A 23316-nucleotide genomic window follows, 5' to 3' on the forward strand; every position below is an offset into this window, starting at 1 on the left:
AAATGAAGTTCTTGGCAGAACAACAGGGTAAGACAAGTTATAGTCTTTCCTGTCGAATAGGCTCCTATAATTTACTGTCCTTCCTTATTTGTCAACTTTAATTTAGGATACTTAGATCTCTCTGCAACTGTTTGTTTAGGCTCAAAGAAGGTAATAAATTCTGAGCTTTGGCATGCCTGTGCCGGGCCTCTTGTATCCCTGCCGCAGCCCGGCAGCCTTGTATACTATTTCCCACAGGGGCACAGTGAACAGGTTCGAATTATCTTAACCTTATTTCGATTTACATTTTGGGAACTCTCTCTAGTGTGTCGGGGCATCTTAGCTAACAAATAACATGGATAGCAGCACTTTTCTTACAAAATAACATGGATCAAGCTTAAGTCTGTAGCATCTTGGCTAATATATGCTTATGTTGAATCATTCTTAGATATGCGGTTGAATTCACTGCATAAACTTTTTTCTCATTACTTGCTAACTATTTGCAACACTTTCTACTTATGTGTGATCGTTTGCACTAGTTGTCTTGTATGTAGGTTGTTCACTGAGTGTGATGAAGCATTCAGGAAACTGATTTCTGTTTGTTTCTTCAGCATGGTGTTAATCATGTATAAAAATCAACTACATTCAGGCAGTACTTTGTAGTTGTATTTCAATGCTCAATGCTGTTTCTCTCTCACTAATGTTGTTAGTGTTGGAGGATCTTGTAACATATGACCATGTGTTTACCCATGGATGTAGAGATCCATATAATACACTTATCAAATTTTGAAGAAAAAGTGGGCTAAGCCCTGATATGTTTATTAAATGTAAGCGACTATATGAGAGGAAGGGAATAACCTTAACATATTATTCAGTCACTTCTTCAGTTTTTTTAGTATCTAGATTAACAAAAGCAAAGTCCTAATTTTTCTAATCTAATGCCTGTATCTTCTTGATGCGTTCCTTTGATTGATAATAGTATCTCTTCTTTTTCAACAGGTGACAGCTACAACTAGAAAAACAGCAAATTCTCACATTCCTAACTATCCGAATCTCCCATCTCAGATGATGTGCCAGGTCCACAATGTCACATTGCATGTAAGTGAACTTTTGGTAGTAATATTTGTAGATTTAAGTGTTCTTTGTAGAGTATTTCTAATACTTGTTCTTTGCTTTATTACTACCCAGGCTGACAAGGATACAGATGAGATTTATGCACAGATGACCCTTCAGCCTGTGAACTCTGTAAGCAAATGATATTAAAAATTGGACCTTTATTTTCTGCATGCTGTCATTACTGTATAACACTTTTGTGGCGCATCATACACAGCTAAGATCTATAATATTCTCTCATGTCATTCATGTTTATTAAGCAATATCCTTTGTTTCCAGGTAATTAAGTTTCAGAAAACTAGGCATAATTTTCTTGTACGCATGAATTTCTGTTTTCTGTAACTGGCTTTTTAGCCAAGAATTTTGGAGGTCCATCCTGCTCTCTGTTCAATAGACTATCCTGTCAGGTTTTTAAATAGTATGTCATTGAGTGCTTTGGAATGGATCCTTTACTCTAGGAATACATAAATTAGAAATTCCCCTAATTATGCTACATGTAGTGGGATATTAATAATCCATTTTTTCTATGTAACTCTTTATGGTTTATGCCCCATATAGCACCAAGGGAGGTTTGGAGGGGGGTGTAGAGGGAATGTGAGAGAGAAAGAAAAGAAAAAAGAAAAAGAAAAAAGAAAATGGAAAAGTTTTTGATTGGACACTATAAAAGATAAGTGAACTGAAATACTGTATCCAGTTGGAAGTTGTGTAAAGATATTCTCTCAAATGATTGTAGTTGTGGGTTTAAATTGATACTTGAGACAATTAAGAATTGATTATATGCTCAGTATGCTCAGAAGTCGGAAGAGTTTCAAATTGAATGCCAAATTCCTAGAGAATGTTCACTCAGCAATTGACTATAAGTGAGATTATCTGTTAGTATCATCTTTTTCAGATTATGACTGTGTGAATTGCCTGAGAATAAGGCAGGCCAATTAATTTTGTGCATAAGTTTAAGAATGGGGAGAATTATTATATTTTGAATTAGAATTAGATACGGCATGATGAATATTGATGGTTAATGTGGTCAAGTCTAGAACGCCATATCTTATTTTGTGCATTTAATTATTAGTTTAGAACTTTTAATCATGGTTTCTAGTTTTGGTCATCCAAATGGCTGATCCCAATCCCACCCTAGTATTGACCGATCCATTTCGGTCGGTTTGGTCGAAACCACTCGAAATGGGTTTGGATCAATCAAAAGCAAACCCTCCACGTGTCGTCCCTTTACCAAAGTACCACCTACTTTCTCTCTCTCCCATGCTCTACCAGACGAAGTCCTCCGACGCTGGCGAGGTCCTTTCCAGTTGATTTGGTGACATTGCTCTCCAACATCCTGAGGTATCTATTCGTTTTTTCTTTTCGACTATTTTTTGTGTTTTTTTCCTTTTCTCCTCTCCATTGACCTCTCTTTCTCTCAATGTCTCTCCCTCTCTCCCTTTTGCTCTCCTTCTCTACTGTAGCAACAAAGAGTGAGCTAGAGAGTGAGTGCTAGTGAGTGCGTGTGAGAGAGCGAGCACTTGTGTGCGCATGCACTAGAGCGCCAATGAGAGAGAGAGAGAAGGGGGAGGGGGAGAGAGAAAGAGAGAAAAAGAGAGGAGGGAGACATGTTAGATGGGGAGGAGTTGGGGAAGAGAGTGGGAGAGAGAGTAAGTGGGAAAGATGGAGAGTTATTTTTTTCTTTATTTCTAGATATTACATTGAAGTAGTCTATATTTATCTATTATTAATTTCTAAATTTTGGGATTTTTTCTGTATTTTAAAATAATTATTAGAATTTTTGCAATTAAAAAAATAGTTCGATACCGAAATTTGATACTAACAGTTGAAATGACCGATATGGTCGATATGTATCGTTTTTTTGGGTGGCCAATTCTAATTCTGATCTCAATATTTTGAATCTTGCTCTTTAACATATTTATTTTTTTTCGCATTTCCTTTTGTAGCTTTTTAGGCTATCTTAAATTCTAGGCATTTATCTAGAGTAGGCATTGGGAGGTCCCTTTCTCTTCTTTACGGTCCTGATGGAAATCCACAATTTAGAGAGTATATTTGTAGCTTGATGAACTTTGTTTGATTATCGACTAATCCAGAAGCTCAAGTTGTTAGTAGCAGACCAACAATATAGATCGTGCCTTTCTCATATGTGGTCCTCTACATCCAAGTAGATAGATGACAGATGATAAGATGCATATCCTCTCCTCTTCACATTTAGATGTGATCATCAGGCAGGCCGGGTTGGTCGGGCCAATTAGCTTGGCCATTGTGTTTGCCAGCCTGCCCGCAAGTGGGTTGGGCTAGAATAGTCTAGCTTGTTGCCGCCCGTCGGTCTGTGAGAGATCGGGCTAGCCTGGTCGGGCTCCGCCTCAGTATGGGCCATACTTAACCCGGATATATAGAATAGTCCTCTCTATTCTTCTGCCCTCTTAATATCTTATTCTCTCCCTTTATTCTTACTATATTTATCCTGACTTCTTCCTCTCCCATGAACTTCCCTAGTGACGACATGGTATCCGATGAAACAGATCTTGAGGACGTCGTCCCTGACGACTCTCGCTTGAAGAGCTCTCCCTTCTAAGAATCCACCTTCCCAATGGCATTGCCAAGCTTTTGGCCTACTCCTTCGATGGCGTCAGAAAATTCTTCTCCAGGGATTGGGATTTAACCGAAGGAAATGGAAAGTCCTTCACTTGGTACCACGTCAAGCTTTCCAAGGGGTGCTAAAAACTTGGCCTAAACACTCAATTCCTAATCGAATCCCTTTGCCCTCTATTGAAGCTCCAAGAAATCTTAGCCCTTGCAAGCAACGGGCCCTATCGCGGCCACGTGGATGGGTCATTGGTGCTCTAGGTCAACCCTCCTGGCCCGGTGGCGTGCCCCTTCACAGATTAAGGAAATCGGCATGTCAGATGAGACATTGCCATCTGAGGGACCAGTGGTGATCTATGTACGGTCTTAGATGCCTCTCCTTGTTCCACAGCCATGCAAACACCACTATGATCCCCTTCACCTCCCTCCTTCCTAAATGGCTAAACCCTCCGTCCTCTCCTAATAGAACTGTCCTCCATCACCTCCCTTCTCCCTAAACGGTAGCCCTTCTCTGTCCTCCCCCAATAGAACCACCCTCCATATGGGGCCTGCTAGTTAAAGGAGGAGCAAAAAGAAAAAAAAAAAGATGAACGAAGATGGTGAACGGGCAAGCCGAATGGGCGGGCTTCTGAGCCGGGCCGGGCGGGCAAAGGGCTGGTTTGTGTCGCCCGTTAGTAGTTCGGGCTCGGGCCGGGCCGGGCACGAGTAACTTGGGCCGTTTGATCAGGTCTATTCACGCCACACCAAATAGCAAATCTACCAAATAAAAGTGGGTTGACGAGGTTTGAAGTTGAACCCGACCTTTGGATGTATATCATGCCTTAACAAAATTGTATGCTTTGGCTGCCATATGAATTCCATGTAGTTTCCAAAGTAAGTGGTATAACTCGGTGTATGTTGACTATGTTCTACATAATTGATACCGACACAAAAATTTAGATCTCCGTCAATGGTCATCTTCCTTATCAAAATATTTGGAACTTCCAAATTCATATTTTGGCTGCAAATTAGTATCGCATTATTCATGGCTGAACTTAATCATTGCATTTCTAATTATTAAGTTGAAAATGTATCTCCCGTTGGAAGATAAATGTCGCATTCATTTGTGAGAAAAAGTTGGACCTGATACTCAAAATAGCTACTAATATCTCTTTAATATTTGATAACTCTACAACGTAATTTTTTTAATATTTTAAATGCCTTTAGTTCTTTGTTGATTTGATATATGCTGAAATTTTTTATTTGGATACTTAGCAGCAACTCCCAGTTTCCAATTATTTGAACAGGTTTAACCCATTTTGATTGATCCTGAAGCTGAATTTTAAAATGATCTAATGACTAAACGAATGAACTCAAAAAACTACCTCGTCAATTGATCAACTTTCATTTTCTGATGTATGAATAATTGGTTTTAATTAGTATTACCTTGAGTGTTCTTTTTTAATAACAGGCATCCCGGACTGTTACTTCTGCTTACAGCTTTTTCCTATCCTTTTCCATTTTCAGGAAGGTGATGTCTTTCCTATTCCAGATCTCGGCCATACCAAAAGTAAGCATCCAACTGAGTTCTTCTGCAAGAATCTAACTGCAAGTGATACAAGTACACATGGTGGCTTCTCAGTGCCACGGAGGGCTGCAGAAAAGTTGTTTCCTCAATTGGTAAGGGGTTATGTCAGTAGAAGTTAATACCCTTATCAGCTCATTGGGTGCATACTGTTTAACAAATGTTTTATTTTAATTCTAGGATTATTCAATGCAACCTCCAAGTCAGGAGCTCATTGTGCGAGATATGCATGAAAACTTGTGGACATTCCGTCACATTTATCGAGGTAGGAGGATGCATCATATGCACTTCACCATTCTAAGAGCCAAACTGTTTACTTTTTTCTAACTTATGTCTATCTTGTAAAATTTTCTAGTTATTTTTGCATATACCTATTTGCTTGCTAGAGAGTTTGTGCTTTCTGCCACACTTTTAGCTGTACTTGCCTATTGAACGACTTGTTGTAAGAAAGACTATTTTTCTGTTCTTTGCAGGACAGCCAAAGCGACACCTTTTGACAACTGGATGGAGCCTTTTTGTTGGTGCAAAACGGCTTAAAGCTGGGGATTCTGTCTTGTTTATCAGGTGCACCTATATCTGTGATGTAATATCAAATTAGGAGTAATAGGGTTCATTTAGATCTGACAGCATAGAGAGCTTCTCTGTATACTTGAAGTTACTGGTACAGTCCAACCAATTTGTGAAGTATTTTTTCTTTAGCATTTAACTAATAATGTGTGATTTACTTTCTGAACATTGCATTTTTGTTTAATGGAAAGCACTCTTCTGATATATTTTGTCTTTTATAGCATTTTTACTGAAATTATGTTCTTGTATAGTTCTAGTATGTGATTAGACATGACTAGGATATATGGTATTATAGTGTGAATGACAGACAGTTCGAATGACGAGCTCAAATGGCGGGAGCGTCATGCACTTGGACACCCTATAGCAAGTATCATTCAAACATCTTCTAAGTACTACTTTATTTACTGAAACTTGGGATAAAACATGGAAGATGCATGAAAAGTTTATGATATGGTGACTTATTGTTCCAGACAATATAGTTAATCATTAACAACAGTGAATACTTAGTAAATGTAATATATTGCCAGTAACATATTAGGAGAGAATGCACTGCAGAAGCTATTGTGGAAGTCGTCTCACTAACTACTTACAAACGTGTCTGTGAATGAATTTCTTTAGTTGTCATGGTCGATGGTACTTAGATTTGAGGTGTAATAACATTTGCAGTTCAGTTTAAATAAAGAAAATGCCAGGTTGTTTTGTTCATTGATCTCAATGAAACCTTTCCTCTAAGTACTTGCTAACTTCACCAACTTTCAAGCAGAAGCCAAGAACTCTATTTGCAGATATTATGGTGTTTTGCGGCACTTTTACAACATTGATGACCACTATTGTCTAATAAAATTTGTCTATACAGGGATGAGAACTCTCAGCTACTCTTGGGGGTGAGAAGGGCAAATCGTCAGCAGACTTCATTGCCATCATCTGTTCTATCAACTGATAGCATGCACATTGGTGTCCGTGCTGCAGCAGCTCATGCTGCAGCTAGCCGGAGCCCATTTACTATTTACTATAATCCAAGGTATATTAATTTCTTATTTTCTTTAAGGTTCGTCCTCATCGTTAGTTAAGCCTCATTGATGCTTTATATTCCATCCCTTATCTGCGTAGGGCATGCCCTTCAGAGTTTGTAATACCTTTAGGAAAGTACCATAAAGCTGCATATACACAAGTATCAATCGGGATGAGGTTTGGGATGATGTTTGAGACAGAGGAGTCAAACAAGCGCAGGTTCTTCTTCTACTACTACCAGCTGCACAATAATTTATTTATTGATAATAGTTATTTATCTTTGTTTAAACTTGTCACAACTTTTGTCTCAATTTCTTGTAAATTAACTTTATGATATTGCTAGATTAGATTTCTGATACATTGAATTTTATTATCAACAGACTGCAAGTTTCTCCACTGGGGAACAAAAATATTCTCTCTCTGATGCTGCTTTTATATATTTCTTCATAGTTTGATTTGCACAACAATTTCCTTGCTATATATGATCCTTTTTGCCTGTATTGTTTAAGGTTCCATACTATAGTTTAAAAGCAGACTTCTTGCTGTTTCCAAAATGCGTCTCTTGTTCAACATGTGCTTAGTGCTTACCATTATCTGTATAGCCGTGCTTATATCCATGTAGATTGAAAGATTGAAATTTTAAACAATTAGCCACTCATCTGGGGGTTCATTAATCAAGAGATAATCTAGTTTTTTTTCCCACTTCACACCCACATATACCTTACTAACCCAGCGGTTATGCTGGATTTGAAACATACAAATGACTAGAAATAACCGAAACACATTAAATTCAAATTTTACACATTAAATACAAAAATCTTAATATGCAACTAACAACACTATAAGCACTGGAACGACAATAATCATATATACTATCTTCTAGATTATAGCATCACCACAGGTTAGGCTTTGCCTTGAATTTTTCAATTCGAGTTGAGTTAGGTTGGTTAACGAGTTGTGGATCAAAGTTAGCCTCTTTATTATCTGATTTAGATAAACTGGATTTTTTTTGGGTACTGTGGGGTCACTTGTGCACTATCAAGGGCCCAAGATGGACTTAAACTGATCTAATCCTTATCACACCAGCTATAGCCAACTGAAGGTTATCAAATCAACGATGACCTTGTCATAAGCACGGACTGTGTCAACTACTGGCCGTGCTATAAGAGAGAGAAAGAAAAAGGTAAGGGACTACTTACTTTCGCTGTCGCCCGAGCTCACACCCCCATCAGGTGCCCTAGCCAGAGAGAGAGAGAGAGAGAAAGAGAGTTTAATTTCTTTGATGATCCTCTTGGATCACTGGAGGAGGAAAAAAATAAAATAAATTTAACTATGGCCACTGCACCAATTTCTTGAGGGTACATGTTAGGTTGACAGGTAATAGTAGAATATTCTCTATCCTTTTGATTCTTCTTTTCTTTGAATTGTGTTATGGCTGATTTATATTGTTAGGAATAAGCTTGGGTGACGCAAATGATCATGATTTTTCTATTAAAGTTCATTGGCTGGCATTTCTTTTGGAGTATTGTATAACTTTGTTTAGTGTGTTTTACAGATACATGGGCACAATTGTGGGGATTAGTGACTATGATCCCTTAAGATGGCCAAATTCAAAGTGGCGTAATTTACAAGTAAGTGTAGAATAATAACCTCATCCTCCATTAATAACTGGAAAGGTAATTGTGCTACTCAATTTATGTACTCGATCTCATAATTAGGTAGAATGGGATGAACCTGGTTATGGAGAAAGACCAGAAAGGGTGAGCCTGTGGGAGATTGAAACTCCAGAAAGTATTTTTGTTTTTCCTACTCAATCTTTGAGCTCAAAGCGGCAATGTCTCCCAGGATATGAGGGTACTTTTCCCTTCAACTATTTTATCTGTCGGTTAGTTTGATGTTTCATTAGACATGCATCATTTTCTGTTAATATTTACTTAGTTAACTATATAATATGTTGAACTACCAAAATACAAGACAAATTGTAATTGTAGATTATCTTATCAACTGCTGATGTGTTAATTGTAGATTCTCAGTCTTGCCAAATGCTGATGTGTTAATTGGAGATTCTCATGTTTGGGGTTTGAAATCTTCATGTACTAGTTTGAATTGAAGGAAGTTTGAATAGCCACACAAAAGCTCTATATATCTTATCTTATATGCCTAAGATTACATAAGGACAACTAGCGTTTGGATCCACTAGCAATAATCATTTTGAAACCAAATTATTACTAGTTGATCTATACTACAGTCCTAATCTTTCATGGAATTCTTATTAGACTCTGTGGCTCATGTATTCTTGTATTCTGATTAAACTAGTTGATTCCAAATTTAAACACTATCGACTTCATTGATTAATTCCAAGCATCATTCAGCTGAATTATACAAATGGATACATCGGATGCCTTCTTAAATGACAATACTGTAATGGAGGTATGAAACTGTTAACTGTTATCAGACGTTGCTACTAATAGATACACAGGTTTTAGTTTATGTGGCCATGCAATGCAACTTAGTTTGGTAGGCAATGTTACTTTGACTATGCAATATAACCTTAGAAGAAATGATAAACATGAGTTTGCTGATTAGATGTATTGGTGTTCAATAGGTCGTAGCCTTTGTTTATAAGAATTTCTGTAACTATATCTTGTAAACTGTGATTACCAGATTCTATCATTGAACCACGAATCTAAGGTCAGACCAAGTCAGAGATGATCTAGAGAATGATGAAAATTGATGGTTGTGTTGCTCAATCTGCACTAGCCAGTACAACTAATTAATGCACTTGAACAACCAACCTCATTGGGATTATCCTTAAATTTATAAGGTTTTTGCATCTGGATCAGGTTGGCAGATGTAACTGACCTACTCTACTTATCATCTTCTTCCTCTGATCTCTATGTGATGGCCAACCCTAGCTGCTACATTTATTTTTCTCTTCTCTTCCTCTCTAACCAAAACCTCTTCCTTTTCCTCTCCTCCCTTCTGCAACCTTTCTTCTGTCCTTAGTTGCCTCCTATGCGTCTCTCCTCCCTCCTCACAACATTACAAGAGTGCCAAGCGGCACTAATCCCCATCGCTCGGCACGTCTCGTGATGGAAGGCCACCGCCCAACCCCTGCCAATGACACATAAATCCTTATTTGATATTATTTAAGTTTATCATTCATTATGTGTTGAAACAAATTACATTCGATATCTGGGAGGATAGGAATATTCACCTGCTTGGTAGCATAGGTATTGCCGTCTTGGGATAGATGACCTATATTAATTATTATAACATATTTATTGTATTAGGTCTTACTCTATATTTTTTTGTTATTTTACTGTAGTAAGTTCATTGCTTCATCTGTTTGTGATTTCCCTATTAAGTACACAACTTCACATGTTTAAGCTTTAAAGCAATTAACTGCCTTACTCTTGTATGGCCATAACAAACATCAAGTAAAATCTTCTTAATAGCATTGGTTTGTGAGACCACAATTTGACTAAATTCATGGTGCAGTGCCAGGTGTCGAAATTGGATTTGCAAATATTAAATCATCAAACATTCAAGAAAATGGGAACAGTGAATTTCATCGCTTTAGCCCTGGTGTTGGGTCAGAACTAGTTATGAGGTTTCTAAATCAGCCTCGTAATTCTAACTCCTGTGGTCAGCTTGGCTATCCTCAATCAGTATATGCTAATATTTTCCAAAACATTAAGAGTACTTATATCCCTAGGTCTTACCCTACTCTGCCATCATTTGGTACAACTATACACCCAGTAGAACAGGCAGGTGTGCTTATGAAAGCAGTGATGCAGCAGAAACATCAACAAGATCTGGTGCAGCAGCAGATGCTACCTCAACAAGATGCTCAATTAGAAAATTGGGATCCACAGCGTTGCCTAGCGACCCAGGGTGTTGATTTAGTTTGTTCATCAGGGATGCATGCAAAAAAACTGGAGCCATATAGTGAAGTATCTCATCCAAATCAAACTTGTCTATATGAAATTGATGAGCACAGAGCCACCCTTTCAGGAAGCAAAAGTGCATTATCAAATAAAAGAGCTTCTGAGAAGTTAGAATTAGCTCCTATTTCCTTGGAAAATCAGGATGAACAGTATCATAATATAAAGACAGTACCATCTGATCAGTCTCCGACAGAAGATTTAGGACATAAAGATGGTGAATATTCGTCTGTCTCACTTAACCATGTGAACCTTACTCAAATTATTGAAACCCGAGAGATGCAACATAAGGGGAATAATGATCCCCAGCTTATTGAGCAGCACTTTGAGCCGATTGGTATGCTATCACCAAAGCTAGAGTCAACTCACTCACCAGATATTTGTAGCTCTATCAACTCTCTGCCAAATCAGGGGTGCTTTTCTCAGTTCCTGGATAATTTTGACTGGATGCTCCAGCCTTCATATTATCAATCTTCTAATAGCATACCCCAGTTTGTAACTGATGGTAGGCCAGATGCCCTATTTCTCTCCGCATCAGAGAATGCTAGCAGTTCCTCTGCAGATTTATCTTCCATTGTACATCCGCAAACTTATCCTATAGAGAATTTTCAGTCTTCCTCTCATTCAATTTCACAAGCTCCACACTGTCTCCCCAATTCTGCTCAGGAATTCTTTGGTAGCCCAGATCTAAATCCACTAAGCTTCCTATCATCTGAGGTGCCAAATTTAGAAGTTCAGCAAGAAGAGGCTGTCTTGCAAAGCTTTCCTATATCATGTGAAAGAAAGGTCTTATCTGAGGAAAGCGACAACAATAGCGAGAATTTCAGTGATCTTCACTTTGAGGGTAACAATGGAAGCACATTAGTTGGTCCATTCGTTCCTCCTACAATTATGGAGGGCTTTGATACTGCAGGAATTTCCAAGTTTCATGTTCCTTCACAAAGTACTATTGGCAGCTTCTTTTCACAGGACTTGCAGTCTCAGGTTACCTCAACAAGCTTTGCAGACTCTCAAGTCTTCTCTCTGCAAGAGATTCCTGACGGCTCTAGGGGTACATCATCCGGCAGTATGGATGCGACTGAATATAGTTTAAGCAGAGGTCCTAGGAAACAAGTGTGCCAACATCCTTTGCGGACATACACCAAGGTGTGCTCCTATTTTCATATTAATGCAACTTTGTTCTGAACTACCAACAGTAGATCAGTTCTGAAACTTTTACTGTACCTGACTTTGTCTATGGTAAATAGGTTCAAAAGCTAGGATCTGTTGGAAGATCTGTAGATGTTACACGCTACAGAGACTATCAGGAGCTGAAATCTGGGATTGCTTGCATGTTTGGACTAGAGGGGAAGCTGGATGATCCTAGCAGTTCAGAATGGAAACTTGTTTATGTGGATTATGAAAATGACGTTCTTCTTGTTGGAGATGATCCATGGGAGTAAGTCCCACCTTTTCTTCCCTTTGTCTTGCATAGACATGCCTACATTAGCATCATATCGAGTTTAGTCATGTGGTGCATCCTTGCTTCTTTGCATCCTCAAATCATTTGCATGATTACTTGCTGCTAGAAAGTAGACCTGGATTTTGAATATTTTAATCATCTTACAGTTTCTCTGTATAAATTTCTGATATTCTTTTAGTTTTTCTTCCCGCGATAATCTGTGTTGCCTAGATGTATACCACTAGGTTGTGCGCTAGAAACTCACAAAGCGATAAGTTGAGAAAGGGACCCCTTAGTTTACTTCTTTAAAGTTCATAACACTAATCAGCGTAAAGGTATATTTGGCACCGAAAAAAGAAAAACAAATAAGCAAATTGTTAGAAATAGAGACAGGAAGAGCGAGAAGAAAAAAGATGGTGTGACACAGTTTACCCTTTATTCAATCACAACAGCTCATATTTGAACCTATTATTAAGTAAATCATAAAACATATTTTCATGAAGCAAAGTGTATTATGATTTAGTATGACATAATAATTGTTTTGATTGGTTCAATCTAGGGGTGGCAATCGGGTCGGGTTAAGCGGGTTCGGGTCGGGTCAGATTCGGGTCGGGTCAACATTACCTTGAAACGAACACGACCCGATTAATAAACGGGTTGCATTTAGTAAACACGAACACGACCCGATTGATAAACGGGTAACACGACACGACCCGCCTAACCCGTTTAATAAACGGGTCAAGTTAACACGACACGCTAACACGATCCGTCTAACCTGTATACTTAAACAGGTCGTGTTAACTCGACACGTTAACACGACCCGTCTAACCCATTTAATACAATTATATATAAAATTTAATATTTACTGATTTATTATATATAAATGGTGTATTACACAAATACAATCCTAATAATTCATATAATATTAAAATTAAACAGGTTAAACGGGTCACCCGACCCACCCGACCCGTTTACTTAAACGGGTTAAACGGGTCAAGCGGGTCAGAGGCATAAACCCGAACACGACCCAATTAATAATCGGGTTAGGCGAGTTGACCCGTTTATAACCCGAACCCGATTAATCTAAACCCAAACCCGATTAACAGTCGGATTATCGTGTCGGGTTATCGGGTCGGGTCAAGTTTTGCCACCCCTAGTTCAATCTGAATCCTGCCATTCCAGCAAGAAGTCTAATTTCCTTACCTACAAAGGCTATGGAGTGCGCATGGTATCATGCAGCTTTGGCTAATTATTTTGTTGAGTGAACTGGATCACAAATCTTATCACTTAATGCACTGAAAAGAGGATTAAATATTTTTTTTTCTATGAGAACCCAAATGAGTTATTGAATGTCAACTTCTATGGTGGTACTCGTTAGGCTTTGTTTTGTTTGAGACTAAGCTCCAAACTTGATTAGTTGATCTTTTTTCTTAATTTTGATTTTTTGAAAAGTTAACTTAATTAGATATGAAAAGAATAAAAAGTATTTAGTTATTGAACAAGTTTAGGAATCCCTGAACTAGTTCAGAGGGAACCCTAAACTCAATGCAAACAAGGGTTTATAGAACAACTTTTAGCATTCAATTGCAATTCTTTATTAATCAAACCTGTAGATTATCTTATAGGCAAAATCTGTAGGCAAAATCTAGAGACCTAGGTGTACGCATCAAACATCTCCTTTTACATGATGGTGCTTCTCGTTCATTTGTTCTTCATTTCATCTACCCAACTTTGCCCTGAATTACCAGCATCCTGAAGTTTCACTCACAGATGAATTATCTTTGTGCTTGTAGGGAGTTCATCAATTGCGTTAAATGCATTAGAATTTTATCACCTTCTGAAGTACAACAGATGAGCCAAGAGGGAGTGCAGCTCATGGATAGTTTGGTCCAACCAGTTCAGTAAGATCTCTTCTACTGAAGCTTGGATCTCCATGCATCATGAAGAGAATCCAAGAAGTTGGAGCACTGTGTAAAGCTGTCGATTTGCCCTGTAGAAAGTGAATCAGCATGTTTATAGGTCTCGCGGTTGAACTTTTCCATTCTTTGACCAATGTATTAATAGCAACAGCGTTTGTAGTCAAGAGGCACGTTTCACTATGTTAGGATTGTATGTTGTTATAATCTCGTTATCTTTTATATGATACTTATCCCATAGTTCGCAAGTAAATAGAGCATTTTGGTTATTAATTTCTTCAAATTTGTAATGCATCTGAGTCCCTTCTCACACGTATCAAAATGCTATGATAACACCCACGGCAGGACATATCAATCCTTGGTCCCTTTGGAGATGAAATTGTCACTTTTGCACCAAAGGCGTTTTAATAATGTTTAGCTGAACAAGGGTTTTTCGGTGATTGAGCTAGTGGCAGTTTTCATAGATAATATGGAAGGTTAGGATATAGCAGTCTAGTACTTTATCCGAAAGATAAAATGCTATCTTATCCAACAATTTATTTGAGAATAATGCATACAAATTTTATTGATTCAATCGAAATATAATATCTCCATCTACTTTATCGTATTCCAAAGTACACTTTATTACTTATGTGCAACCTTTGTTAACAAAGTAGATTATTAAAGTTAAGGTGAAAGTCTCTAAAAAGAAATCAGAAGGTTTTATAAGTACTTATAATATGAGCCCCGAATCAAATCAAAATTTCTTGGTCCACCCTGTCCATTTGAAAAGTGAGCGTTCATATATATAAAAATATATATACATATCAAAGACTCTTTGAGGTGGGCTTTCATATATATATATATATATATCTTGGAGCGTGAACTAGTTCGGATGCACTAGAGAAGATGTAACCCATAAGGGAGTGCAGGCAAGCGTCTTCCAGGAAGTCTCAAGCTCCCTTTCTCTTCTTTTCTTTTTCATCCTAATTGAAAATTTTGGGGCATTGGAGGTTTTAGTATATCTCTTAAGTAATCTTGAAGGCTCTATTTAGTTCTATAATTATATATATCTATCAAATGAGAGGGTATGACTTTGTATTGTTAAGCAAATAGAGGGCTTTATTTATAAACATTAAAAAGATAGAGCTTTATTTATAATATAATCAAAATGTAGGGTGATGTTTGTAACTTTTGCCCCATTTTAAATGGTTCTAGTTGTGCTATGAGTAACCGCTGGGATTTGAATAATAGCCCTTTAACTATCTTATCATTATCTAATTGAGCCATAAGTTTTCTTTTAGGTTATCACATGGGCTTTAGATTGATTTTTTTTTATAAAAGTTTTCTTTCACATTCAAGCATGCCTAAAAAGGGAACAACGTTGAAGAGACTAAGGACTTCATCTTCTTCAACACCTTCATCACCACCAAATATTTGCAACCACAAATGTTCCTTCATCACCACCAAATATTTGCAACCACTAATGTTCTCTCCTGGGCTTGGAATGTGGTGTGCTATCTATGTAAATTAGCATATACACAAATGTTGTTAAGATTTTTAGTTTGAAGATTTTAAATTTAAAGCAAATAAGTCATGTTGTTTGAAGGGTGTTTTAACCCACATCACCCTAATAGTCGTTTGAAGATACATATGCATACTTTTGGTCGTTGGAACATGCCTTGACAGTCGTTCAAAGATACAAAGGAGCATATTTGGTTGTTTGAAACCTTGGAAAGTGTTCAAAGATACAAAAACTTCAAGTTAGGCATTCGAACTGGGCATACTTGCGTTCGAACAGAGTTCCAAATTTTTGTGAAATCTGGGAGTTTGTGAGATCTGATCTGACTAGTATTTGGACTTATCTTGAATATGTACTTAAGGGTTAGTATGTCTTAACCCTAAGAGCCATTGGTCATTACTTTGAAGAGATTTTATTGAAGAAATATTGATTTTTGCCAATGGAGGTTTTGATCATCTTCATCAAAGTATTCATATTAAGGGTCACCAAGACTAAAGATCAATCTCAATGGTTACTGAGATCAGAAACCTTTTATAGACATATGTGATTTGTGGGGTCGAGCAAGACTATTTCAAATAGAGTTATGTGGATCGACATGGTATATGTAAGTTAGTTTTGTAAATTGCCAAGTTAGTCTCGTAGACTGCTACATTTTATTAGTGATTGGTTTGATTCGAGTTTAGATTAGTGATTTTTTTTACTTATTTGAGTTTTCTCTACATAAAAATCTTGGTATTCATCTTTGCTTAATCCTTTGCTTATTATTTCGTATTTTTATCTACTTAACTAAATACTTTGTAAATTGTGCCTAGGGTTTAATTAATTTTTTTTCAATATGTAACTTTGAGATGTTTATGTTGTTTATGTTGTTGTGTTGCAATGTTAATAGCAATATTGCATTTTTTAGAGTTATGCAGAGGAATGTTGCTTAGAGCAATGTTGCTACACTGCATTCTTTTAGATAGTTACACGGTCTATTGAATTAGGGTGTTGCAATGTTAGTACAATGTAGTTATGTTATATAAGGCATATAAGGCATCATTGTTATTGGACTGTAGCAATTTACTGCTTATTTATTAACTACAACATCAATATCACAATTGGACAAGTTTGTACATTTTCCAGCATACGGTAAATTAGCATCAGTAGCAAACATTGACCAAGATTGGACATTGCCAACATCAGGTAATATTAAACTGATAAACTATATTTTACAAACATTAGCTTGTATATTGCCAAAATGATAAACAAAGCAGCTCATGTTGCAAATAAAGCTTTGAAATAAATTCTTTTTTTTTGTTGAGGTTTTTGCACCAAAAATTCACTCTAGTATGATTACCCAATTGAAGAGACCTTAATTAATGACTTTAAATAAAAAAATCATTTGTTTATTTTGTTCCTTCGTATTTGAAAAATAAAATAGGGTTTTGCTTGGAGATATACATCGTAGCTAATGTCTCTCTATACTCTATGGTTTTCAGTTCATCGATCATGTCCTTTCTTGAAATTTTGTCTAAAGTTAACAAGCCCGATCTTTCACTTTGTTTTCTCGACTAGATATTTTAAATTCTCATTGTCGATATTATTTTGTTATTTAGTATTATTAATGTATATATATGGTTGTTAATGTTGACATTTAGTAGCATTGTTAAGTTACTTTGCAATGTTTTGAGGTTATTGTTTAATTTTTTTCCTCTTAGAGTTTTGTCAGAGTTCGTTGAATTTATCCGTATTCTACAGTGAAGAATTTTCCAATTTATAAGGATTTGTAGAATCATTTATTAAGAAAGCCCTTTTAATTTTGTGAGACTATTTATTGAGAAATCCCTCTTGATTTTGTGAGACCATTTATTGAGAAAGCCCTCTTGATTTCGTGGGATTATTTATTGAGAAGATTTTGTGGGACAATTTAGTTAGATTTTCATTTTTTTTTTCAGTTTATAATACTAGGATCACTAGTTTGTACAGTTATATTTGCATTTTAGGGATTATTAGTGAATGTGAAAAGATATGAATAGTTGTAATGTTACTTTCGTAATTAAATTACCAAAATGCTAGTTATAATTTTAGTTTCGTAGTTTTATTGATAAAATTCGTCCTTGTTATTTTGGTTTCGTAGCTTATTATTAAAATTGTAAATTATTATTTTGGTTTCGTAGTTTACTGACAATATTTGTACTTGTTATTTGCATTTTAATTACCAAATGAGATGTATATTTTGTGTCTTGTATACTTATAATCTTGTTGGTTGTTTGAAATCTTATGTTCTTATGATATGTGTAGATAATTTGAATTAATCTTATAACAAATATCAAGAAGAGAAATTCTACTAATCGCGATGAAGACAAAAAGCGTGAACTGAAGGAACTTCAATCAAGTTAAACCCTTTTATAGAAAAGGAAGATGGACTCTAATGATAAGTTTTAAGCCAACCAGACCTCTCCATCAAAGAAGTTTGACAAGGTCATAGAAGGATCTGATTCTAAAAATTGGTGGAGAAATACTGAGTCTTTAAATCGTGAATGATTGCTTCACGATGCTAAATAAGTAAAATAAAGAAGATGTTCAAAATCATTTATGATCGATATATGGAGATTGCTTCCAAAATACCTTTCAAGTTTTTATTTAATTTTTCGCATGCCGCATAGTGCATACCACTCCTTTGAGAGGTAATTAAAGAATGGAGGAGTGGATCAACATTTGTTTATGGGGAATTTAAGCTTTAGTTGAAGGTAGTGGAAACTATCGTAATTTCTTGATTACCATTAAATGGTGAAAAGGTAGTCGTCAACACTAAAGGGTAGAAAAGTGAATGCCATACAACATTCTTTTTATAAAGAGATATTTTATTCGTGGAATGACAATAACAAAAAAGCAAATGGAGGTTGTGTTGGAGAAGTTGTCACTCTTGGAAGATGAAGAGGGCGTCATTGATTTTATTAAAATATACATCTTACTTTGGATTTTTCTAATTATCTTTATTTTACTTATCAAGATTTTATTTCTAGAGCGTTGCCAAATTTTGAATCCCAAGTTCTGTGACATGACTCTTAGAATATTTCGATGGGCTAGTGTTATGAAGTTCCCAAAAGTTATTTATTACAAAGTTATCTTAATTTTGTGCACGACATGCTTGTGTAAACTTTATCTTTTGCAAATCCTTCCTCATTTAGCTTACTCTAGAGGAAAAATGAATAGTTAAAAGATTGGATCATGGGTTAGGTAAAATTCTATTGAGAATAAAATATGCGTTGAGAAAAGAAAAAGAGTCATCTAGATATAGTTTGAGTTGTACACAGATTTGTTAATATTAGATTATTAATAATTAATTTGTAAGCAAAATTTATTTTCTTCAAGAGAGGGCAGTCCCCATCTTGTTTGGTTGGGGCACTACACCAGTGGGGGCTCTTCCCCTCCCCACTTGACACTATCCCCACGAGAGCGAGCCTTTTGCCGGTGGCCATAGGCAAAAGGGGAAGGAGGAGGGAGTAACACGCTCGAAGTGCCATACTAGAACCATTGGTCATTGAAATGAGGGAGCAGGGGAGGAAGACTTACAAATGACGACGGGTTCACCGGCTTTGGTCACAACAATGGTAACCACGATAGTAGTTGGATGGGGGGTGGGGGGAGTGGGGTGGAGGAAGGAGGTGGTGTATTGAGGAGAAGAAAGGTGGAGGGAGAGTGAACCGAGAGAGGAGGGGGGAGAAAATAGAGAGAGAAGGGGAGAAAAGGGCGGCGACCTACTACCCAAGGCCCCATCATCATGCACGTCGTCAGTGCCGTACGTAGTGGGGTGGCTTGGCTTGCCCCTCCCTCACCTCGGCCTATCAAAAGAGTTCCTTTCTTAGGCTGCCTCCCCCTCTTAAAATTTATTTTTTTATTTTTTTATTCTTTTGGGTGTTACAACTCTATCGCTCGTAATAAAATTTAAATCCGAAATTTGATTACTCACCTATTAGTTCAAAAAGGAAAGGGTAGGATGTCCTCATCTCTTCCTCGATCTCCCACGAGGCCTCCTCCACCGTATGATTCTTTCGAAGTACCTTGACCAAAGGTATAGTTTTGGCTTTCAGTGTCTTCATCCTCTTGTCAAGAATTTGCATCGGCTACATGTCCTCTAATGTCTAAATATCGTGCTGCATATATTCGTTCGTCTGAGGTTGATATGCTGTGCTGTACTGTAATTTGGTCACAAAAGACTTATGTAGATGACGCCAAAATCAAGACACAAATCTAGGGTCATGACCAGAGGTGATAGAGATAGGAAACCCATGTCGATAAAAGATCTCATCCCTGAATTGGAAGGCAAGCTACTCCATCGAGTCAATGACGCTAACAGATAGGAAGTGCGCCGACTTAGTTAATCTATCTACAGTAATCCAGATAGCATCTTTCTTTCTTTTTGTCTTGGCATCCTAGTAACAAAGTCCATAATAACAGGCTCCTACTTCCATTTAAGAATAACCAATGGTTGAAGGGTGGCCTTTGATGCTTAATCTTCACCTGCTGACAAATTAGACATCAAGTAACAAACTTTGTAATGCTTCTCTTCAAACCTGGTCACCAAAAATATCTTTACAAACTATGGTATATCTTGGTCTCTCTAGGATGCATGGTATACGTAGGCTGATGGGCTTCTACCAAGATTTCCTCTTGCACCCCCTAGTCTTAGGTATACATAATCTTTCTCCAAACCTTAACACTCTGGATGGGTCCAAACCAAACAGATCCTCCTGCCGCTCAGCACCTATTGGATGATCCGAAAAAGGTGGGGTCATCTCCCTTGGCCGTCTTAATCTTGTTTGAAAGGGTGGATTTGGTAGTCAACTGGGCAAGAAGTCTTCTCCCTCCCTTCTAAGTTAGAATTGGAGTGTCCAGCTACTACAAGTCTCTTAGTAGGATTGGTTGCTCGATAAGAAGAAAAGCAAGGTTGTTGGAGGATTTCCTACTCAATAAATTAGCCACGACATCAACCCATCCAGAGTGATAATTAATGGTGCAGTCATAATCATTTACTAGTTCCAACCATTGCCACTGATGAAGGTTCAACTCCTTTTAAGTGAATATGTACTTGAGGCTCTTATGATTAGAAAAGATTTCACATTTCTCCCTATAGAGATAGTGTCGCCAAATTTTGAGGGTGAAAACAGCTGTGGTCAACTCCAAGTCATGAGTGGGTTAGTTCTTTTTGTAGTCTATTAATTGCCATAAGGCATAGGGTACTACCTTCCCATCTTGTATCAACATGCATCCCAAGCTGCGAATGGATGCGTCACAATAGACCTAGAATACGACCCCACTCCTTGTCACTATGAGGACAGAGTCTGAAGTCGATCGATGCTTCAACTCTGGGAATCTCTCCTCATATTTTAGATTCCACACAAATCATTGGTTTTTGCGAGTGAGCCTAGAAAGAGGAGAAGTGATTTTTGAGAATCCCTCGACAAAGCACTGTAATAGTTGGCAAGCCTAAGGAAACTTTGGACCTCAGGCACACTAGCTGGCCGCTTCCACTCCATCACCGCCATGATCTTCGATTGGTCCACTCCGATGCCATCTCCGAAATCAACATAGCGTAGGAAGACCATCTCCTGCAACCAAAACTCACATTTCAAGAATTTGGCAAAAAGACATTCCTTTCTAAGGCCTACAACACCAACTGAAGATGCTGCTTATGCTCTTGCTCGTTGGATGAATAGACCAGAATGTCACCAATGAACACCACCACAAATAGATCCAAGAATAGGTGAAAGATCCTATTCATCAGGTCCATGAAAATGGCTGGTGCAATGGTCAAGCCAAGGGGCATCACTAAAAACTCATAGTGATCATGTTGTGATTTAAATCGAAAGTAGAATTGCCTGCCAGATACAAACGATAACCTAGTCTTGACTATGAAGATGGGCCGCTTGACCTCGAGCTTAAACTAGAACGGTGAGCATCACGACCTCGGCCCTAACAACATTGATTTGTCCCCGCCCTAGTTTCATGCCCTCTGCTCCAAAATATTTGTCTCAATAAACAAGGCCTGCTCCATAATCACGGCATAGGAAAGGGGGCCAAAATAGATAACCCCTCTCTAATACCGAGTCCCAAGCTTGTTATAATTGCATTTGAGGAAGAAGATTGTCGATCTAAGTTGCTATTTTGGACAAGACTGAACATGAAGCTTTTGAAGGTAGTAGGGATCAATTTAACCGTTGAAATGATTTAAGATACGGATATGTTTTTCCTCTAGAAGTTAGAAATCTAGATCTTTCACGCTGCGTTCGAACACACCGTGAAAGTCTACATCGCGTTCGCAAATCCAGAGAAGTGGGAAACAGGCGCGTTCGATTGCATATTCGAACGCCTGCATCGCGTTCGCAAATCCAGAGAAGAGCGAACTCGGTGCGTTTGAACGCTATCGGGCGCGTTCGAACGCGGTCGACAAAATTGTATTGTTTAGGGTTAATTTTGAGTTGTTTGGTTAGCCTCTAAAAGGGATGTGGATAACAACTAGAGATTATTATTGAAGAATTGAGTTTTGCCTTGTCTCCTTCGTCTTCTTCGCTCTCGTTCTCTCAATCCCCAGCGACGCCGCTTCTAACCTCCCTCGACCAGCCAATCACCCTAGACCCTTAGGGGCGGCCTCTCCTCCCCCTTCTTCCAATCTATTCAACACTTGTCCTAACCCTTCCATCAACCATAACCTTTCCATCACCACTTTTCACCGGTGCCACCCCACAATCGTCGGTCCGCCTCCAACCACCATCACCTAGGATCTTGTGCTTCCATCCACGGATCCTAAATAGACCACCCTGACGTTTGTCCACTAATTGGACGATATCTCGAGATCCCCACATTTGATTTGCCTGAGACTTGATTTGTTAGAAAGCTCTTTTTTGGGGCTGCAACATATCCAAATTTCACATCGATCCAACGGCGGAATCTTTTGATATCTTATTACAAAGTTTCGTGCCAAATCTAGTCCAAATTAAAGAATTAGAAGAGATCGAACCTTAGCCTAAGGGGAGATCGTACCATAACACCCAAAGCGGACCAAAGTAGCGATGAGCTAACTTTTGGTTATGCATCAGATGCAAGGTCACCTGTCCATACGGCTGTATCCTCACAAATACCCAACTGCCGATGTCGAACTCCTGCTCCCGATGACTGCGATCATAAACTTGCTTTATTTGATTTTGAGCAAGTTTAAGATGGGCACGTAACCTCCTCAATATGGCATCTCTATCAATTAAAGTTAAGTCAATCTCTGTCCGATCTACAGATGCCACTAGATCATAAGTGCGTAATATCGGAGTCGTGCGTCCATACACCACCTCAAATGGAGTCATGCCAATGCTGCTTTAGTAGGCAGTGTTGTAGGACCTCTCCGCCCATGGTAAGAACTCCAACCATCATCTCAGCATATCTCCAACAAAGCACCTCAAGTACTGCTCAATGCCTTGATTGACCACATCGGTTTAGCCGTCCGTTTGTGGATGGTATGCCGAACTGAAATTCAATCGAGTCCCCTGCAATCTGAAAAACTCTGTCCAAAAAACGCTTATAAATACACGATCACGATCTGAGATAATTATGCGTGGCATGCCATGTAACCGAGTAACATCTCTAACAAAAATTTCAGCTATTGACTTGGCTGAAAATAAATGTGACAATGCCGAAAAGTGCGCATACTTGCTCAA

At 37.9% G+C, this 23316-nt stretch overlaps 1 protein-coding gene across 1 annotated transcript in view; it reads left to right on the forward strand.

The window, feature by feature from the left end:
* LOC140777544 (auxin response factor 11) overlaps positions 1-14377 on the forward strand; it is a 15567-nt gene extending 1190 nt beyond the window's left edge. The window contains exons 1-14 of the mRNA XM_073121719.1: positions 1-27; positions 140-252; positions 979-1077; positions 1168-1224; positions 5185-5337; positions 5423-5507; positions 5716-5806; positions 6666-6830; positions 6920-7039; positions 8376-8451; positions 8539-8674; positions 10322-11913; positions 12015-12205; positions 14002-14377. The exon at positions 1-27 is cut by the window's left edge and continues 1190 nt beyond it. Of these exons, the coding sequence (XP_072977820.1) occupies positions 1-27; positions 140-252; positions 979-1077; positions 1168-1224; positions 5185-5337; positions 5423-5507; positions 5716-5806; positions 6666-6830; positions 6920-7039; positions 8376-8451; positions 8539-8674; positions 10322-11913; positions 12015-12205; positions 14002-14113 (3017 nt within the window). The 3' untranslated portion in view covers positions 14114-14377. The remainder of the gene's footprint in view (positions 28-139; positions 253-978; positions 1078-1167; positions 1225-5184; positions 5338-5422; positions 5508-5715; positions 5807-6665; positions 6831-6919; positions 7040-8375; positions 8452-8538; positions 8675-10321; positions 11914-12014; positions 12206-14001) is intronic.
* Positions 14378-23316: the final 8939 nt, after the last annotated feature.

This window comes from Typha angustifolia, chromosome 2 (genome assembly GCF_048772165.1).
Source record: "Typha angustifolia cultivar Huaian chromosome 2, ASM4877216v1, whole genome shotgun sequence".
NCBI classification, from domain to species: Eukaryota; Viridiplantae; Streptophyta; class Magnoliopsida; order Poales; family Typhaceae; genus Typha; species Typha angustifolia.